This window comes from Schistocerca nitens, chromosome 6, assembly GCF_023898315.1.
Source record: "Schistocerca nitens isolate TAMUIC-IGC-003100 chromosome 6, iqSchNite1.1, whole genome shotgun sequence".
NCBI classification, from domain to species: domain Eukaryota; kingdom Metazoa; phylum Arthropoda; class Insecta; order Orthoptera; family Acrididae; genus Schistocerca; species Schistocerca nitens.
In genome coordinates, this window is record NC_064619.1 from 200602936 (window position 1) to 200623719 (window position 20784).

A 20784-nucleotide genomic window follows, 5' to 3' on the forward strand; every position below is an offset into this window, starting at 1 on the left:
GCAGTGTCTTTCACAAGAATTATTGGTAATATGAATTTCTTTTCTGTAGATTAAAATATTAAAGTAATTGATCTGTATTGCATATTAAATGAGAATTCTCCCTTACAGGGAATTATTTATATTCTCCAAGCTCGACCAGTAACTGCGCTGCACTCTTGGAGTGATTTTGAGTTGCTTCATGAATTGGATAACCCAGTGGCATCTGAAGATGAATTTTTTACTACAGCAAATTTGGGGTAATTAATTTCATGTGCAGTTATCTCAGATGATTCTCTAAACAGTTATACAGACAATGTCCTTCTAGATGCAGTAAGTAGGATTCATATTGGTACAAAATAAATTGCACTTTTATTTAGTACAGTCTTACGTAATATAATGTGTGATTGTTGGTAGTAGTGGTAAGTTCCTACAGGACCAAACTGCTGAGGTCATTGGTCCTGTGATAGTTCATTGTTTTTGTGTGTTTGCAGTTGTGAGAGGGGGTGGCTTTAAATATGTTGCCTAAATATAGGTCTCAGTAAATACAATTTTGTGAACTGCTTTGGAAATGAAGTTACAGATAGCAAGGATATTGAATAGAGACAGAATATATCATGAACTCAGAATTTATTTTTAAAAGGTATATCAAGGGTGAGATCCCTAGCATAACATTGTTCATGCCAATGCCAGATTTTGTAGGGCTACAGAGGATTGTTGGAACATATGGCCAGACAGTGTCCTAATCTCTCTTCAAATAGTTAATCATTCTCACTTCACAGTGGCAGCCACATGTGTACACACCAAATCATTGTATCCTTGCTCATATTTATTACACTACCAGCCATTAAAATTGCTACACTATGAAGATGACGTGCAACAGATGTGAAATTTAACTGACAGGAAGAAATGCTGTGATATGCAAATCATTAGCTTTTCAGAGCATTCACTCAAGGTTGGTGCCGGTGGTGACACCTACAACGTGCTGACATGAGGAAAGTTTCCAACCGATTTCTCATCCACAAACAGCAGTTGATTGGCATTTCCTGGTGACACGTTGTTGTGATGCCTCATGTAAGGAGGAGAAATGCGTACCATCATGTTTCTGACTTTGAAAAGGTAAGATTGTAGCCTATCGTGATTGCGGTTTATCGTATCGTGACATTGTTGCTCGCGTTGATCGAGATCCGATGACTGTTAGCAGAATATGGAATCGGTGGGTTCAGGAGGGTAATACGGAATGCCGTGCTGGATCCTAATGGCCTCGTATCACTAGCAGTAGAGATGACAGGCATCTTATCCTCATGGCTGTAACAGATCGCGCAGCCACATCTCGATCCCTGAGTCAACAGATGGGGACGTTTGCAAGACAACAACCATCTGCACGAACAGTTTGATGATGTTTGCAGCAGCATGAACTATCAGCTCGGAGACCATGGCTGCGGTTACCCTTGACACTGCATCACAGATAGGAGTGCCTGCGATGGTGTACTCAGTGATGAACCTAGGTGCACGAATGGCAAAACGTCATTTTTTTGGATGAATCCAGGTTCTGTTTACAGCATCATGATGGTCACATCTGTGTTTGGTGACGTCGTGGTGAACACACATTGTAAGCATGTATTCATCATCGCCATACTGGCGTATCATCTTGCATGATGGTATAGGGTGCCATTGGTTACACGTCTCGGTCACCTCTTGTTCGCATTGACGGCACTTTGAACAGTGGACGCTACATTTCAGATGTGTTACTACCCGTGGCTCTACCCTTCATTTGATCCCTGCGAAACCCTACATTTCAGCAGGATAATGCACGACCGCATCTTGCAGGTCCTGTACGGGCCTTTCTGGATACAGAAAATGTTCGACTGCTGCCCTGGCCAGCATATTCCTCAGATCTCTCACCAATTGAAAAGGTCTGGTCAATGGTGGCCGAGCAACTGACCCATCACAATACGCCAGTCACTACTCTTGATGAACTGTGGTATCATGTTGAAGCTGCATGGGCAGCTGTACCTGTCCACACCATCCAAGCTGTGTTTGACTCAATGCCCAGGCATATCAAGGCCGTTATTACGGCCAGAGGTGGTTGTTCTGGGTACTGATTTCTCAGGATCTATGCACCCAAATTGCGTGAAAATGTAATCACATGCCAGTTCTAGTATAATATATTTTTCCAATGAATACCAGTGTATCATCTGGATTTCTTCTTGGTGTAGCAATTTTAATGGCCAGTAGTGTATTAACTGTCCTGTGCATTTACATGGGAACAATGGGGAATCACTTTTGATGTAGTCCGATTACAAGACATGCTCATCTGGCTGATGACACAACAGCTGTGACTGTTGCCAGGTAGAAAGTAAGTAAAATAGCTCAGTCTTATGTAAAAATTCATAGTACAGGTATTACCACAGCAGTGAAATTATTCATATGCATGCAAGTTTCTTGTATTCTCCATATAGTGTGGAACAATGACCAGAAACTTGTAGCAATACAAGAAATAATAATATAATAGACTGTATTTTGTGATGTGAAAACTGATTACTCTAGCTAAAATACAGTAGATTGACCTTATTCCCAAAACAAACAAAACTGAGACACAGTAGGTAGTCAACTTCTTGTAATTTGAATGCACAGTCTATATAAATTATTTAAATGGCATCACTTAAATTAGTTAGTTTTATGTTCCGGGCTCCAAAAATAACTATCTTGTGAAACCCAGCTTGCTCTGTTCATTCACAGGACAGAAAGCAGTAGATACAGGCACCCAGATAGACACCATGTTCCTTGACTTTCAGTAGGTATTTGATACACTTCTGCACTGTCTCCTAATGAACAAAATATGAGCACATGGAATATCAGACATACTGTCTGATTAGACTGAAGAGTTTTTATCAAACAGAGTGCAGCATGCCATTCTGAACAGAAAAAAGTCTTTGGTGTGTCTCAGGGGAATGTTGTAGGACCATTACTACTCATACCATAAAACAAAAGAAAAATTCGGAGTAGGTATTAAAATCCATGGAGAAGAAATAAAAACTTTGAGGTTCGCCGATGACATTGTAATTCTGTCAGAGACAGCAAAGGACTTGGAAGAGCAGTTGAATGGAATGGATAGCGTCTTGAAAGGAGGATATAAGATGAACATCAACAAAAGCAAAACGAGGATAAAGGAATGTAGTCGAATTAAGTCGGGTGATGCTGAGGGAATTAGATTAGGAAATTTGACACTTAAAGTAGTAAAGGAGTTTTGCTATTTGGGGAGCAAAGTAACTGATGATGGTCGAAGTGGAGAGGATATAAAATGTAGACTGGCAATGGCAAGGAAAGTGTTTCTGAAGAAGAGAAATTTGTTAGCATCGAGTATAGATTTAAGTGTCAGGAAGTCATTTCTGAAAGTATTTGTATGGAGTGTAGCCATGTATGGAAGTGAAACATGGACGATAACTAGTTTGGACAAGAAGAGAATAGAAGCTTTCGAAATGTGGTGCTACAGAAGAATGCTGAAGATAAGGTGGGTAGATCACATAACTAATGAGGAGGTATTGAATAGGATTGGGGAGAAGAGAAGTTTGTGGCACAACGTGACCAGGAGAAGGGATCGGTTGGTAGAACATGTTTTGAGGCATCAAGGGATCACAAATTTAGCATTGGAGGGCAGCGTGGAGGGTAAAAATCGTAGAGGGAGACCAAGAGATGAATACACTAAGCAGATTCAGAAGGATGTAGGTTGCAGTAGGTACTGCGAGATGAAGAAGCTTGCACAGGATAGAGTAGCATGGAGAGCTGCATCAAACCAGTCTCAGGACTGAAGACCACAACAAAAACCATAAATAAATGGACTCACACATAATGTCGGAAGTTCCATGAGGCTTTTCATGGATGATGCTGTTGTGTACAGAGAAGTCATGATGCTAGAAAATTGTAGCAAAATTCAGGAAGATCTGCAGAGCATTGACACTTGGTGCAATGATTGGCCATTGACCCCCAACATAAACAAATGTAACATATTACAAATAAATAGACAAAAAGACGTTATATTGTATGATTACACAGTTGCAGAATAATCACTGGAAGTAGTTGACTTTCACAACATATCTAGGAGAATGTGTATGGTATGATTTGAAGTGGAACAACCACATAAAATTAATTGTGAGTAAGGCAGATGGTAGACTAAAATTCATTGGAAGAACCATCAGGGAATGTAGTTAATTGGCAGTGGCAGTAGGACACAAAACAGTCACTCAACCAATACTTGAATATTGCTAGTCAGAGCTAATCAGTTAGAGAGTGGGCCATATCTGGTTCAAAAAGTAGTAAAGTAACAGCCACTACTATTTCAGAGAGCAATAGTTGAACCACACAGTTTTCAGTCTGCCTTTTAACCTAGTAACAATCTCTCCTTGATGTGGTGATTTAGCAAAAATGACCTGTGGTTTGTATTCCATGTTAAACTGAAGGTTTCCTTTCCCCAGTTGGATGACAGGTTTTGTTTAGTTACATACAAGTTGCCTAAGTGACATTCAATTGAAAAATTAGCACCATGGCTTTGAGCCACACGAATTTGTTATAGACAGACTCTATACAGCTCCTTCTTCTATACATATCCCCAGCATTATTTTCTCTCTGTACGTGAATACTAATCTCTGTAAAGATTTTGACACGGTTTTCACAGACTGCTTCATGAGGAAGATTTGGCTATGTAATTTATTACTGTTATACTTATATTCTAAAGGATAATTTCTGTTTATGTAATACTAGTGCCCATCACAGCTTCACATGAGTAGCAATAAATATCTGTGTATCTGCTATCTGGCTGATTTCTGTATTTTGTCAAACAACTTAATCTACCACCATGGAGCTCAGTCACCATTATTATGGATAAAATAAAGTATGCAATGTGTATTAGGACAAAAACAGCTGCTTCAAAAGAGCCATTGCTTGTCCTGCAACTCTACCCAGCTGTATTTTTATCTACTACTTCATATAAGAATTTATGTAACTTTGCTCAAAAAACTGTCAGCTGTCTTTCTACTGGAGAATTTAAAAATCTGTTCAGTATGAACATCAAAGGCAAAACTAATGTAGATCTCACAGTCCAGTTATTTTGATAAATTGCTGAAATAGTGACCTACAAGTGACTCTTAGATTCTGCTTGTGAAGTCATCTGGAGCCCTCCAGTATTCTACTCAATGTTTACCAACAAATGTTATAAACCCTTGCACCAGAATAGGACACTCCAGCATGAACTCCAGATGGGTATGTACAATACACTGGGATACTATTGTTGCCTCCAGAGTTGTGTGGGTAAATTTTACAGTTCATTCCAAATTCATTCCTGCTACTAATCACAAATACCCTTAGGTAGCAAATACATTGTCATGCAATTGCAAGAATCCTCAAATTCCTGAAGAGGCCCAATCAAGATGAAAGGCCATCAACACATCTGCTGGGTGGATTCGATGAGGGACCTATTGTAATTAGTGTATTCATCCTGAATTACAAGATTCAAGTAAATCAATTATATTACAGACAAATACTGTGAAAGAGAGATTTGTTCTTAAAATTATAGGAAGACATTACTATTATAGTAATTAAATATTGATTTATAGTCTAATAATTCCATGTCTTTCAACATCTACCAAGATGCAAGTCTTTCAAATGGATGACATTTTAGCAACACGTGTGTCCCTAACCTACCCGAGTAATTGTACTGTGGAAAGGGGATAAACAGTTTAATGTGGGACCTGCACCAAGACTCATTCCTGGTGAATATTTGCATCATTGAGAGATGAAAACTATGTTAAAGGCATTCTGAAATAATCTGTGGTCTGACCAGGATTCAATCCAGAGATGTTTCAGTTCCCAGACATATGTTTTATCACTAGGGCAACACGTTAGGTGATTTACAGTAACAGCGAAAACAGCAGATGAAACAAGTTGCAGGAGAGACCGTTGTATCTGGAGGATAGTGTGCCTAGGAACACACAATGTTTTCTGGTCAGTGTTTCAATCTAGTGATTGATTTTAGAATCACATGAAGGAACACACAATAAAGACCGCCCTAAGCAGAGAGAGAGAGAGAGAGAGAGAGAGAGAGAGACAGACATGAGGCTGTGTTTTCTGCAGTATTCATAGATATTACAAGCCCTGTGTACATAAGTGCCATATAAGATTTTTAAACTTTTTTAAGGTTAGTGTTAATTCTTAAGTTACAGAGTTTTATTGCAATAGGTTACATAACATGTTGACAGCTGAGCCATACTTCGTCAGTCATGCACAAACAGGATGGTTTCTTTACCATGGAACATATGAAGTTGCAAATCAACTGAATTTCTTTAATATCTTAACAATTCTACCTATCTCAGAAATGGAACATTGCGTTTGTTACCAATAGCTTCTGTTTCATTATGTTTTTAACCTGGAGCTGCTTTTTTGAATCTATTTCTCCTTAATTTCATCACATTTGCTCAATATTGTTATGGGGTAGAGTACTAATGTAACACATAGACTGTTAAATGTATTACTAACAAGATTTTACCAACTGCACCACTCTTCAATCTGAATAGAGTATGTGTTACCAGGTACACAAGCAAGCTGTACCTTGGAACAGTTTTTGACATTTGGAAAACTCCTGTTTTCCCAGAGTCATTTATCTAATTTGAGAAAACAGCTGCAGCACACATAAAGTGGCTATCGTTTCAAAATAGAATAAAAAAAGATATTATACTTCAGTTACATGGCTGGTTGGAGGCAAATGTCTGAAAAGTGTTCCAAGCTACAACACTCTCTCTTACTATCAATTTCTAAGTAAATTATCATAAACATAAGACCAACTCTGATTGGGTATGAAGTACAAAATTAATATGGCTCCTCACTAGCATGAATTTTACTGCTATTTAACATCAATGTTATTTATCAGGTTGGAGTGTATTGTAAGATAGGTCCACATTATTCAACTTCAGTAATATTGTTATCAGCCGTTTTTATCTTGCAGAGAAGTATTTCCGGAGGGTACTTCACCTCTGAGTCAGTCATTTGTGATACCATTGCTCAATAATGGTATGAAGAAGGTCATGCGGTCTTACTATCTTGATCAGTTACATCTATCTCATCATCATGCTTTCATGAATGTTTTAAATGTAAGTACAAAGCAAAAATATTTTCACTTCTCTAATGCTCTCTCATGTTCAGTAGTTAGTGAATATTTAGTTAGCTGGATCTTTAGACTATTGCTGTGGCCTCATCAAAATTGTTCAGTAGCATTGGTGTTAAATGCGGGAGTTTCTTCCTGACTATAAGAAAACACTTGAAAATCTAACCTTATTTAAGCAGGTTGAGTTAATTGATCTAAAAAAAACTAAAACAAATATAGTGTGTAATTTAACACCTACAAATTATGACTCAGATCTTTTTGTGGCATGTTTTTGTAGTTAACTACAGATGGTAGGCAATAAATGATTCAGTTGACAACAATGAAATAAGTAGACAAAGCCCATCAAAATCTTAAAAAGACAGCTGTGATTTATTTTCTCTGCACATCACTATTTTACAAAGTTACATTAACTGTGCTAGTTTTCATAGTTAGTAATTATATTGCATTATCATTAGAAGTTATTAAAAAATTCATTTATTATTTTGTGAGACTGTCATATTTCATTCTCCATATTTTGTTTGGAAATCTTTTACCCACAGTGCAGTCACAAATAATAATAATTTTTTAAATGCAGAAATGGAACTGTCAGGTGCCGGATATTAATTTAACTGTCAGATTTAGAAACAGAACTAATTTGAGGAGTCCATTCTACCTCATATACACACATCAAAAAACGTTTTGCACCACCCAGGTACCCAGAACTCCTGAAGATAGATGTTGACTGTGGATATTGTATCACAGACACAATCCCTTCGACTGTTTAGAGATGTCACTAAAAATGGAGGGGTCCGACAGCCAATCAGTTCCAGTCATTCCACCAGGAAGGAGTTACACAGCTCATGTTGTCTGTAGGTTAACCATGCCTATACAGTCAGTACCACAGTTCGATCGCGTCCACATTGTTACTTTGTGCTAGGAAGAGTTCTCAACAAGGGAAGCGTCCAGGAGTCTTGGAGTAAACCAAAACAATGTTGTTAGGAGATACAGAGAGACAGGAACTGTCTATGACATGCCTCGCTCAGGCCGCCCAAGAGTTACTATTGCAGTGGATGACCACTACCTATAGATTATGGGTCAGAAGAACCCTGACAGCAATGCCACCATGTTGAATAATGCTTTTTGTGCAGCCACAGGACGTCGTGTTATGACTCAAACTGTGCGCAATTGGTTGCATGATCCATAGCTTCGATCCTGACACCCATGGCAAGATCTGTCTTTGCAACCACGACACGATGCAGCCCAGTACAGATGGGCCCAGCAACATGCCAATTGGATTGGCATCATATTCTCTTCACTGATTATTGTAACATATGCCTTTGGCCAGGCAATTATCAGAGACATGTTTGGAGGCAACCTGGTCAGGCTGAATGCCTTAGACACACTGTCCAGTGATTGCAGCAAGTTGGAGGTTCCGTTATATTTTGGGGTGGCGTTATGGGGGGCCAACGTACGCTACTGGTGGTCATGGAAGGCACCATAACAGCTGTACGACATGTGAATGCCATCCTCCAACCAATAGTGCAACCATATCGGAAGCATATTGATGAGGCACTTATCTTCATGAACAACAGTTCATGCTCCCTTTGTGCACATCTTGTGAATGACTTCCATCAGGATAATGACATTGCTCTACTAGAGTGGCGAGCATGTTCTCTAGACATGAACGTTATCGAACATGCCTGGAATAGATTGAAAAGGGCTGTTTATGGATCATGGGACCCAGCAACAACTCTTGAGGGATCTACGCTGAATTGCCTTTGAGGAGTGGGACAATCTGGACCAACACTGTCTTGATGAGCTTGTGGATAGTATGCCATGACTAGTACAGGCATGCATCAATGCAACAGCATGTGCTACTGGATATTAGAGGTACCAGTGTGTTCAACAATCTGGACCACTACCTCTGAAGGTATTGCTGTAGGATGCTACAACATGCAACGTGTTCTTTTCCTGAGCAATTAAAAGGGCGGAAATGATATTTATGTTGATCTCTTTGTTCCAATTTTTGGTACAGGTTCTGGAACTCTTGGAACCAAAGTGATGCAAACTTTTTTGATGTATGAATACAGTGTGGTCCATTGATAGCGACTGGGCCAAATATCTCATGAAATAAGCATCAAACGAAAAAACTACAAAGAACGAAACTCGTCTAGCTAGAAGGGCGAAACCAGATGGCGCTATGGTTTTCTTGCTAGATGGCGCTGCCATACGTCAAACGGATATCAACTGCATTTTTTAAAATAGGAACCCCCATTTTTTATTACATATTCATGTAGTACGTAAAGAAATATGAATGTTTTAGTTGGACCACTTATTTCACTTTGTGATAGATGGTGCTGTAATAGTCACAAATGTATAAGTATGTAGTATCACACCAGTGTGGACAGTATTTGCTTCGTGATACATTACCCATGTTAAAATGGACTGTTTACCAATTGTGGAAAAGATCGATATCGTATTGATGTATGGCTATTGTGATCAAAATGCTCAACGGGTGTGTGCTATGTATGCTGCTCGGTATCCTGGATGACATCATCCAAGTGTCCGGACCGTTTGCCGGATATGGCGATGTACTTCCAACATGATGGATGTCCAGCACATAGCTCACATGCTGTTGAAGTGGTATGATTTATGATTAATGTGGTAGAACTTACTGTTATTCTTTTTGTAAACTGTATTTTCACACATTTGGTGACTGCGTGTTTCCCAGTCATGCACCAGTATTGCATGTGCAGAAAGATAAAACATATGTTGCGTTTGTTTTTGCATCAACAGCACCACACAGACCTACTCGTGAATAAATGCAGTGCATAATTTGCACCTACCATGAAGACCATTCATTCTGTGTAGTCATGATGTACCCATCCACAAGCATCACAACCATCTCCACCAGGATAAAGAGTGCTTTGCAGGCACTGCAAGGACAAGTAACCAAATTACCTAAGCAAGTTGTGGCCCTAAAAATATGGCACTCCTCACTTGCATTTAATAGCAGTGATCTTCCGACAGAAACTAGCATTCATCCTCCATTGAAAATATCTGCTGGTATCACAGAAAATTTGGAGCTGTGTCAACTAACCTGTGACAAGAAAAATCTTGTCAGAAATCAGCAGCAGTGGTAGCTAATTTCAAACCAAAGAATCGTTTACTGTTCACAAAAGAGTGCTCTACCACACTGCAATTCCTCATTGCATAATCCTCATTGCATAATCCACAGCAAAATGAGTCAGCTGTTTCTGGAAATGGGTCTTCCATCAAGACCTATGAACACATCACCTCACATACAAACTTCAATCTTTGACATGAATTCATTCAGAGATTCATTGTCACTGACATGCTTATCATTTTTAGGACTCCTCCCAAATCTTTGTCATTGACTCCCGCATGACTCTACAACGCAGATGACTTCAGTGCCATGTCATACACAATGGCATCAAACTGACAGTTCCCTGAAATCACCCAGCTATTGCCTATTCCTGCACAGGTAAAACACTCAGTGGTACATCACATTGTCACCATGCCAGGACAATTCATTCAAGATCTTGTTGTACGTCTCCAGACAAAATCAAGATCACAAAGCAACAGTTCGTTTTCATGTTAGCACAAGAAATCTGCCATCTTTCACATAATTCTTGAGCTCACCACACCTTGTGGGGACTATCATCAGCTTAATGCCATAATGATACCATGTTCCTACCCTGTGTCACATATCGAAGAGTTTGCTATGCACATTTATGGTGAGACAGTTTTCCTGTGATCTACCTCGTCCATGCTTTTTCTCATATATGTATTTCATCAGAAAATATTTACCCAAAACAACTGTTTGCACTCCATTTGGACTCTACAAATATCTGAAAATGTGATTTGGACTAAACAGTGCCACCCAGACTTTCCACCACTTCATGGATGATATAACTAGACACCTAAGAGTTCTTTTACCTCTATATCGATAGCTTGTTTGTAAAGTCATTTGGTGAGGCATTGCATCTAGCACCTACAGCAGTTGTTCACAAGACTACAAGAGTGGGAGCTTACCTATTACCTTATTAAAATATGGTTTTGGAGTGATGGAAGTAAAATTCTAATGTACCTTATCAATGCACAAGCAGTCCTACGCAACCCACTACAAATATGTGAATTAGGTAGTTTTTTGGGCTTGACAAATTTTTATCAACACTTTATGCCCAATTATGAATTGTTGGCAGTGACTCTCAAAAATCCCTTAAAGAGTTGCATTGGAGATACACTACAGTGTATTGATGGAAAGAAGTCATTATTCTCCAGAGTGAAAGCTGATATTCCAGAGACAGCATTATTAGCTCATCCTCTTTGCAACACACCTCTCGCAGTTATGGTGCACGCACCATCAGGTGCCTCTGGACATCTATTACAACAATGTGTACAAACATGATTGACAATATCTATATCTTATCAATAAAAAATTATCACTATCACAAGCAAATTTGTCAGTGTATGACCACAAGCTCTTTCCAACATATTCTTCGATCAAAAAGTTTTGCAACATGCTTCAAGGTCAACATCTCGGTTGTATCACAGACCATAAGACACTTGTGTTTGCCTTCTATCAGACACAGATAAAACATCATCATTCCAGTTGTGACATTTGAACTTCATTGTGCAATTTACTACAGATATATAACATGTTGATGGTGAGCAGAATGGACTAGCATGTGTCCTATCTCACATTGACACCAATTAAGAGGGACTTGACTTCATAGCACTTTCCAATACCCAGGAAGGAGGTAACAAACTGCAGATATTCTTCGAAATGTCATCAGGCTTGCATCTCTGATAGACTCAGGTAGCACAAGCAAACATAGCTCTATGCTATGTTGCATTAGTGTCACAAGCATGACCCATTGTTAGAGCAGATTTCTGCAAGTAGGCATTTCCTTTCTCCACAGGCAATCTCATCCAGGAGTAAAGGTTACTACACAACTAGAGAAAAAGGCATTTGTTAGCCTAAATATTCAAATGAATTACTAGACATTTGTCCACCAGCGAATCACTTGTCAGCTCAACAATATAACTCAGCTTGTTACAGCTACACTTGGTTCTTTCACCCCACTGAAACAATGATTTGAGCATGTTCACATCAACATCATTGGACCTTTACCACCATGAGAAGAATTAAATACTGCCTCACAGTGATTGACCATTTATCTCATGGGCCTGAGGCCTATCCAGTGTAAGGTGCATCAGCAGCAGCTGTAACCACAACCTATTGCCCACTTCTGCTTTCTCCTCAACATCACTGCCAGCCAGGGCAAACATTGTGAGTCACACCTCTTTAAAGTATTTTCACCATTGCTTGGAATGAACTGAATTCAAACCTGTACCTACCATCATATTGCTAATGATCTTGTGGAACAGCTCCACCAATATTTAAAGGCCTCACTTAGTTGCCATGCCATAGAGCATTGGACTGACAGCTTCCCTATTGTCATACTAGGCCCCTGAGTGGCTTTCAATGAAGATCCCAATGTGACAGTGGCTGGATTAATGTATGGACAGAACCTTGAGTGCCTGTCAAATTCTTCACTGATACATCAGGAAGTAAAGCTCCAGAGTTAATACAAAATGTATGCTCACAGATTTGCAGACTCCATCTGGATGTTTCAGAAGAACATACTATCCAGTAACCATTCATTTTCTATGATTCACAGTCCTGTAAGCAGATTTTTGTGTAACATGATGCCGTTCGATAACCTCTCCAAAAACCATAGTATGGCCCACACATGGTACTGACATGCCACAACAGCACTTTCAATGTTGACGTCAATGGCACATGACATCCAGTGGCAGATTTAAGCCAATCTCTACTCCAGGCAAGACACAACGGTTCAGGGACAACAACTAACAATGAAACACTACCTACATTTGATTCTACTAGGACATCAGAATAACCTTGTCTTCCATCACCACAACCTGTGCCTCCAAGTAAACCTTCCGTCACAATTTTGGGCATCACATATGCTTCAACACCAAACATCAATGATACTTGAATGGAAGTGATGTGGATGGTAAATCACCAGTTACATTTTATGTGCAGTATAGACCTTTTGATTATTCATGTTGTCTCTGAACTTTAAACAAATAATTAAATTATAGGTGTTATTTGTAGTTTACAACCATGCAGTGTATTTAACTATTATATTATGTGTTTAATAAATTGTATAGTTATACAATACCTCCTGATGATACTGCAATGTTTTAATATTAGCTTCTTTGTCATTATCGGTGGAATGCAGAGCAAGTCTTGCTACAGTAACACAATATCAGCCAAATATCAATAAAGAGCTTGATAAATTTAATGCTTGTTAAATTTAATGTTTGGGATAGGAGTAGGCACTGAGTTCTCTCACTTAAAGGATGCAAAGACTTCGGGGAATGATTTGATCTTCCCCTAAAGTGATTCACTCATTTTAGTGATTAAAGATAAAATCCCTAGATCTCTGAGGGGCCATGGTCCCACATAGAATCATGTTGAGATTGTCACACTTACATCCCTACATTCTGGCCACATTGTAGATAAAATAGTGCAGTTACAAATGTAGGCTATCTGAGATACATGTGCAATACTTCCTTTTTTATGTTGTTAAATAGCCTTGTTGTTAAATACCCCTTGCAGGGTACTAAATTGCTTTATTAATTATTAGTGTTCATAATGCTGCAGAGATAAGAACAATATAAAACCAAAGAAAATGACATTACAATAAAAATTAAAACAAAACAAATGGACAGAAATGTCTGAAACACGACTGTATTTTGCCGTGTTGGAATGACTCCAGTTTTGGTGCTGCCACAAGGATTTACTGTCAGCTGCAAAGCAGCTGCTCCACCAAACATGCAGAGTGCCCGGCTTGTATAGATATTTAAAGCACAAGCTGCTTGGGTCTGCATTTATGAGGTTTACTCTAGCGAAGTTGTTTGTTGAGATATCAGTGGAAACAAGCTTGGCATTGGTCCTTCCTCAGTAATTGGTGCCTTTGTTATCACTTGATTGGGGGCCTGGAAATTGTCAGACAACTTCACTCTCTCTATTGAAACTATTGTGAGTGTTCCATTACAGCATATCTCCACTGTATGTTTGTCTCAGCATAATAGCTTGTAAGGTCCAAAATACAGTGGCTGCAACATTGCAACAGTGGCTTGATAATATCCATTTGGAGTATAATATGGGTACACTGTTGTATATCTTTCAGGGCAAAAGTTTGTTGAGTTCCATGTCTGGTTCATAGATTTGTGTCCAATTGAGGTGGCTGTTATTGTAACAGATCAATAAATATTAGTAATGTGTCAGTCCATATTGTCATAGAAGTCATGTATTCAATGAAATTGGCTGAGATGCAGATATTCTTGCTGAATACTATTTCCACAGCACAAATGCCAATAACAGTCTGTATTACACATTATAGCTGCCTTAAAGGTCTTATGCCATCCTATTTTTTTGTGAGCAATACCTGATGGTTTTATGGTAGTTCATCCCACACAGTTTGGCTAGGTTTTGGAGTAGAAATGATACAGATTGTCTACCTCTATCAATCGTTAAATGTGTCGGTCAACCAAAACATGCTATCCATATGTTCAAAAGGGCCTTTGCCATTTTCTCAGCTGAAATGTCAGTGGCAGGAACAGCCTCTGTCAATTGTGTAAGCCAATTAATAAGTGTAGTTAGTGGAATCCCTCTGATTGGAGTACTGCTCCTCCCCCCCCCCCCCCCCCCCCCAAAGTTGATACGTATATGCACAAATCTTTCAGAACTGTCACAGACTGGATTGTCCCCAAAGGGGTTGGGGAGGGGGGCTGATTGTGACAGTGTAACATCCTACTTCACCACTTTCACAGACGAAACATTCCAGTGCCCACCTTTTACAGTCCCTGTTTAATCAGGGCTGCACAAAGCACTCTGCCAGTAGTTGTGGCATGTTTTTATACCTGGATATGTCATGTCATGAACACTAAGAAATGCTTTCCTGTGGTAGGTCACCAGTGCAAAAGGATGCTGTCTGTGTTTAGACACATTGCACCAATTTTCAGACTTAAGTTTAGTCAACCACACTTGCACAAGAGGTGTGTAGGTACATGTTTAAAGACCCCCAGCTAATTGAAAAGTTAAAATTTATTAAAACCAAAAAATGAAACACCGATCCACCATAAGCATTGGCAAAGACATTAATTATGAATGCCCAGTAAGGTGCAGACAAATGAAAAAAATTCATTCATTTTTTGTACATGATTTTGTTTCTCACTCTCTTGTATATAGAAGGTCTGTTAAGAAGTGCTGTTCAGAATAAGATGGGCTTTGAGTGTTTTGTATCATACATGTTTCAAAATAAGAAAAGCTTTGATACAGGTATTGAGTATTTTTTATTCGAGTGAAGTGACACCAAGTAAGGAGGATCTATTTATTTATGACATGCACTGGTGTAGTTGGAGTCCACCACCTGCATCTACAATTGAAATGTAAGAGGAGAAGTCGAATAGCCTAAAAATTCATACAAGCACAGAACATTTCTAACAACACAAATGCATTATCCCCTTTTAAATGTTTTTCATATGCATATGTATTTAATAATTTTTCTTATTTTTATTATAACACAGAGGCCAAAAAATCTTGCAACTGTTGGTCATTGCCTGTCAAGTAACTAACTTGTTAAAATTAATGCTTTATGGTACACTGTTTGTACATGAAGGGTAATCTGCACAAAGTTCTCTGCCCCTGATATGTGCTGTTTGTCAGCTATGAATTGTGTTATAAATTCTATTTGCTCTTTTGTCTTGAAGAATTGCATTTGCTATACTGCTTGAAAAAAAATGCTAGGGCTTAATGGTCAGTGAATATAGTGAGATCCTTAGCTTCCAACGATGCCCAGAAGTGCCTGATAGCTTCAAAAAGCACCAGCAATTTTCTGTCATATACAATCCATTTTTTGCTGTGCATTCATTCTCATGAAAAGAAGTATGGAAGGCGCTGCCAAGCACAGTTAATGTATTGCTGCAAAACTGCATGTATTACTATTTGACTGGCATCTACCACAACAGCCAAAGGTGCCAAAGGAAGAGGCTGTGGTAAAAGTGTCACACTGACTGCACTTTCTTTCACTGTATTAAATGCCTGTTGCATTTCAGATGACCAAATGCTGCTGGATTTACATTTGGTATTGGTGCCTGCAAGTGCTGCTGTGAGGGCTTTCTCTGCTAGCTGTTGACAGTAAAAAGAAAGTAGGAAGTTACACTTGCTGTGTAACCTGCACCTTTTCTGCTAATGGAGAAATTACTGATACTATAACCAAATATTCCAAAAAAGCTACTTGTTTTTGTCCTAGCACAGACTTCTTGTTATTGATTATGGTTATGCAATAGTCACTGAGACATTGGAAAACCTGTATCAAGTGGTATGGATGTTTTGGAAAAAATCAGTATATCATCATTACAAGAAAAACAGAAATTTATTCCACATAAAACTTCATCCATAAATTTTTGCCACGTCTGAGCCACATTTATACATCTAAAAGGCATGTCAACTTGTTTGAAAAACCAAAAAGGATAATTATGGCACTCATGGGTATGTCCTCTGCTGCTACTGGAATCTGCATGTAAGTTCTTGCACAATCCCTGACACTAACAAAATATGATCCTACTAACATGATGTTAAATTCTTGCAAATTCAGCACTGAGTACTTATCTAATGTTGTCATTGCATTTTTTGCCCAGAAGTCATAACATAGTCTCCACATTATATCATTATTGGGAACCAAACGTAGTGGGAATGTCCAAGGACTGTCAGAGTGTTGAATTATACCATTTTTAGTAGCTTCTCAAACTCCTCTGTTTGGTTATTGCCAGGAGATCTGGTGGTATTGTCCACAAGATTAGATTAGATTAGATTTACTTTCATTCTAATTGATCTGTAGTGATGAGGTCCTCCAGGATGTAGAACATGTCAGAAAAACAACAATACATGAAAAATATTTGCAACTCAAACAAATAAGCTAATGTACCATTCCACAGGTCCAAAGTGGGATGATCGTCATTTTTTAATGAACACTGTATGTATGAAAGAATCATTTTACAAATACTAATGCACTGAATTTAAAATAAAAAAGTTTATTTATTTATTATGTAATAAATGTGTAATACTACTACTATAATACTTATTTACAATGAACACATTACTGCACTGAAATTGTGCAGAAGTTATATTGTACTTGTGTATACACACACAAATCAATTGGTTCTACCGAGAAATTCATCAATGGAGTAGAAGGAGTTGGCCACCAATAATGCAGATACTGGAGGGCAAGGGGTAGCCAAGATAAAATGTCTTGTATTGTGTTTCAGAGCTTTCTTCCCACTGTATGGTGTAGAGATTGTTGAGAACTGCTGAAGCAGCTGAGTAAAAACGTTTGTAGCTGATGATTCTTGCTCTCTTATAAAGTGAGATATCTGGGTGCCTTTACTGATGGTGCCTGAAGTGTTGTTGTTGAAAGAACTGCTCTTGACATAATCCAGAAAACTGAAATGAGCCAAGAAATCTGCTCCTACTACTAGCTCTGAAACAACTTCTATAATAAATTTCCATTGGTACTTGATGCAGAGGCTAAGTTTAGTTGTAGAGTTTTCTCATTGAATGTCTTGATTACTGAGTTGTTTGCAGCAGAGAAGTGAAGTGATGTTAGTTGTCTTTGAATTTATAGCATCCTGAGTGGGTAAAATGAAGCATCCTTACCTGTGTCTATGAGAACTTTGCAACTTGAAAATTTGTCTGAAACAAACAGTCTGCAAGAGAATATATTGTGTAGTCTTGTCTGTCCGTTGCCACATACAAGATCTGTGATGCTGGTTTTCTTGATCATCCACCTAAATGGCTGTCCACTAAGGCACTGGTGGCTATGTCAGTTGCTAGTGAACTGTTTATTATGTTGGTGTTGTACATAATTTCAGTGGCTGGTCACTCCTATATTCAGGCACTCTGACAGTTGGCAGTGAGCATTGTTTTCACCCATTGGCCAAAATAGTTGTCATACGAGGAAAACTAGCATCATTCTGAGTGAGGGTTGCTGTTTCTTGTAGGGGAGAAGAAGTATGTTCTGTGTGGTCTAGTGGCCTCTTGCTGTCTGTTGAAAACTTCTGCTTGTTCTTGTTGCACTGTTAATGTCTCCAGGTGCGAACTGTTGTATTTTATCTATCATTTGTCGCAACTCTTCCTGGAATCTGTAGAGCTCTTGCATTGTTGCATCATGGCTACTCCTGGTGTCATTATTACCTGTTGCTATGGTAACTTTGTAACTGTTGTCGGAGGATGTTAGAACATTTCCGTATTCTCAATAAGCAACCTTTACCAGTGTATTTAAAGTCAATTATGTGCATCAGTTTATGATTATTTGCATTGATACTAGCAAGGACTTGTCCACAACATATGAAGCAATGAGTACAACACTGATGTGTCAGAGGCAAGGCTTCTTAAATGCAAGAGATATTGTGAAAGGTGTAGTAACCCACCAGTTACTACACCTATTGCCCACAGAGGACATAAATCAGGCGTAGTGTGTGCCAACATTCGAATGGCATCCCTGCAACTATCTGAGGCAACCGTCAGAGTTGGCCTGGTCACACTGCTATCACCAGGTCTGCTGTGTACACGCAGCATTACTGTAGCAAAAACTGACGTGGATGATATCTTTATAAGGGCATGCACAGGCCTCCATGCGCTCAGTTCTTAAACGTGTTCGAGGCATGTAAACCACTTTCATTGTATTCCTGTTGATGTCACTCCATGACACAATAAATGTTATATCTTTTTACAGTTGTGTTTCCTTGTGTTCCTAGTTAGAACACAAGTCATGATGTTGAGGGATAAATTTTTGTGTTTCTTGGATTCTGTGATTTTTCTGCCAATCAGTTATTCCATGGAGGCTTTACTCCAGTCACTTCTGCAACAAACAGCAAGTTCACACTGCCGTCTTGGAACTGTTGTTGACTACATGGACCCAGGCTCAGCTTCTGGTTGTTCACCCACTGCCATCTGATCTACCACTCCTCTCCCTTTGAGAATCCGTAGAAGACTGGGGTGCTTACAAGAAGCAGCTTCATGAACATTTCATGGCATTCCAGGTGGTTAACATGCAGGTCTATTTTTCTTATCATGGATACCCTCTTGTATGTATCACATACTGTGGCAGTTAGCATTGCTTTCTTTTGATGTGGACACTGTGTGTTGAATTCTACCAATGTTACAAACAGCTGCAGCAGTCATATTGAGCTTTGGTGGCCAAGCTTCACGTCTACATTTCGGGAGACTTACATAGACACCACTATCAGAGATGCAATCATTTGTAAATCCCCAGATGAGGAGGTGTATCAATGTGCTCTTCAGTTTGAAAACCCTATGGCAGAAGAGGTTTTGAGTATTGCACAGTCATTCAAGGTAACCCCCACTGTCAATTAAAATGTTGCCATTGTTGACAGCATGCAGCTCCAGCACATGGAATCTAGCATGCTGGGGGAAGAGGAGGTAGCTGCAGTATAAACAAGGCAACTGGACCGATGCTGACAAACACAATGTCAGCAGTAGGAACAACAAATGCCACTTCCTTCATGCTACTTCTGTTTTGTACAGCACAAGTAGACATCCTGTCTCTTGCCATAAATATACAAAAAAGCTCACATAGTGGCAGTATGTCGATCTCAACACCCCCTCCAAGGAGTCATTGTAGGAATAAATGGACATCGATATTCATAGTGTTTTGTGATTGTGTTTGCTATTGTCTGCACGTCAGAAAAACTTTTTATTGAAGAATGGAGACGGATACGACATTAACCCTAGAAGTTCACACAGGGCCACTGTGTCTCTGCTCAACTCTAAGATGTATGCCAGGCTAGGGTCCCTACCATTGACATGTGTAGAGCATCAGGTAAGCAGTAACAAACAGCAGATAACCCATTTTTGGCCAGCTCACAGCAGACGCATTTTACCAGTCAGCTTACCATTCCTTTTTGAACTTGGTGGTTAATGATGTGAGTACTGAAAAACTGTTCGCGTTGGATGTCTTTGCTACTTTTGTTTCTTCTGTTATGGATACAAGGCATCTAGTGTCAGACCAAGTGTCTTTTCATGAATTGCACTGCTGGCTGTTCTGAGTTTCCAGATCTGTCTGTTCCAGGGATATGATGTGGAATGATTTCACAGCACACATCACCCTAAAACCCTCTGCCTGTTCTAATTTTTTTGGTTATAGACGGTGCCAGTAGCTTTACACAATCAGGTTAAGGCGAAGCTGGATTGCTTGACGTCACTGGGAGTGATTACACCAATTTCCTCAAGTGATTTGTCTATCCCCTTATTGCTTGTAAAGAAGTTGTCTGGTCAGCTTCAACTGTGTGGCTACTTTAAGGTCACTACTAATGCACAGAAAGTCATAGACACTTACCCTCCGCCTTGCCCGGAGGAGTTACTTACAAACTAGGATGCAGGTCAATACTTTTTGAAAATCAACTTGGCCAAAGCCAACTTTCAGATTCCGATGGTCGAGGCATCAAACCAGTTGCTTGTGATTAATACACCTTTTGATCTCTATCAGTGTCAGTGGCTCATGTTTGGGACCACTATTGAGCATGCCAACTTTCAA

At 39.2% G+C, this 20784-nt stretch overlaps 1 protein-coding gene across 3 annotated transcripts in view; it reads left to right on the forward strand.

The window, feature by feature from the left end:
- The window catches only part of LOC126262873 (putative phosphoenolpyruvate synthase), a 381045-nt gene that overhangs the window by 234516 nt on the left and 125745 nt on the right, over positions 1-20784 (forward strand). For all 3 annotated transcript variants that reach the window (XM_049959740.1, XM_049959741.1, XM_049959742.1), the window contains 2 exons: positions 109-236; positions 6974-7118. In XM_049959740.1, the coding sequence (XP_049815697.1) occupies positions 109-236; positions 6974-7118 (273 nt within the window). The remainder of the gene's footprint in view (positions 1-108; positions 237-6973; positions 7119-20784) is intronic.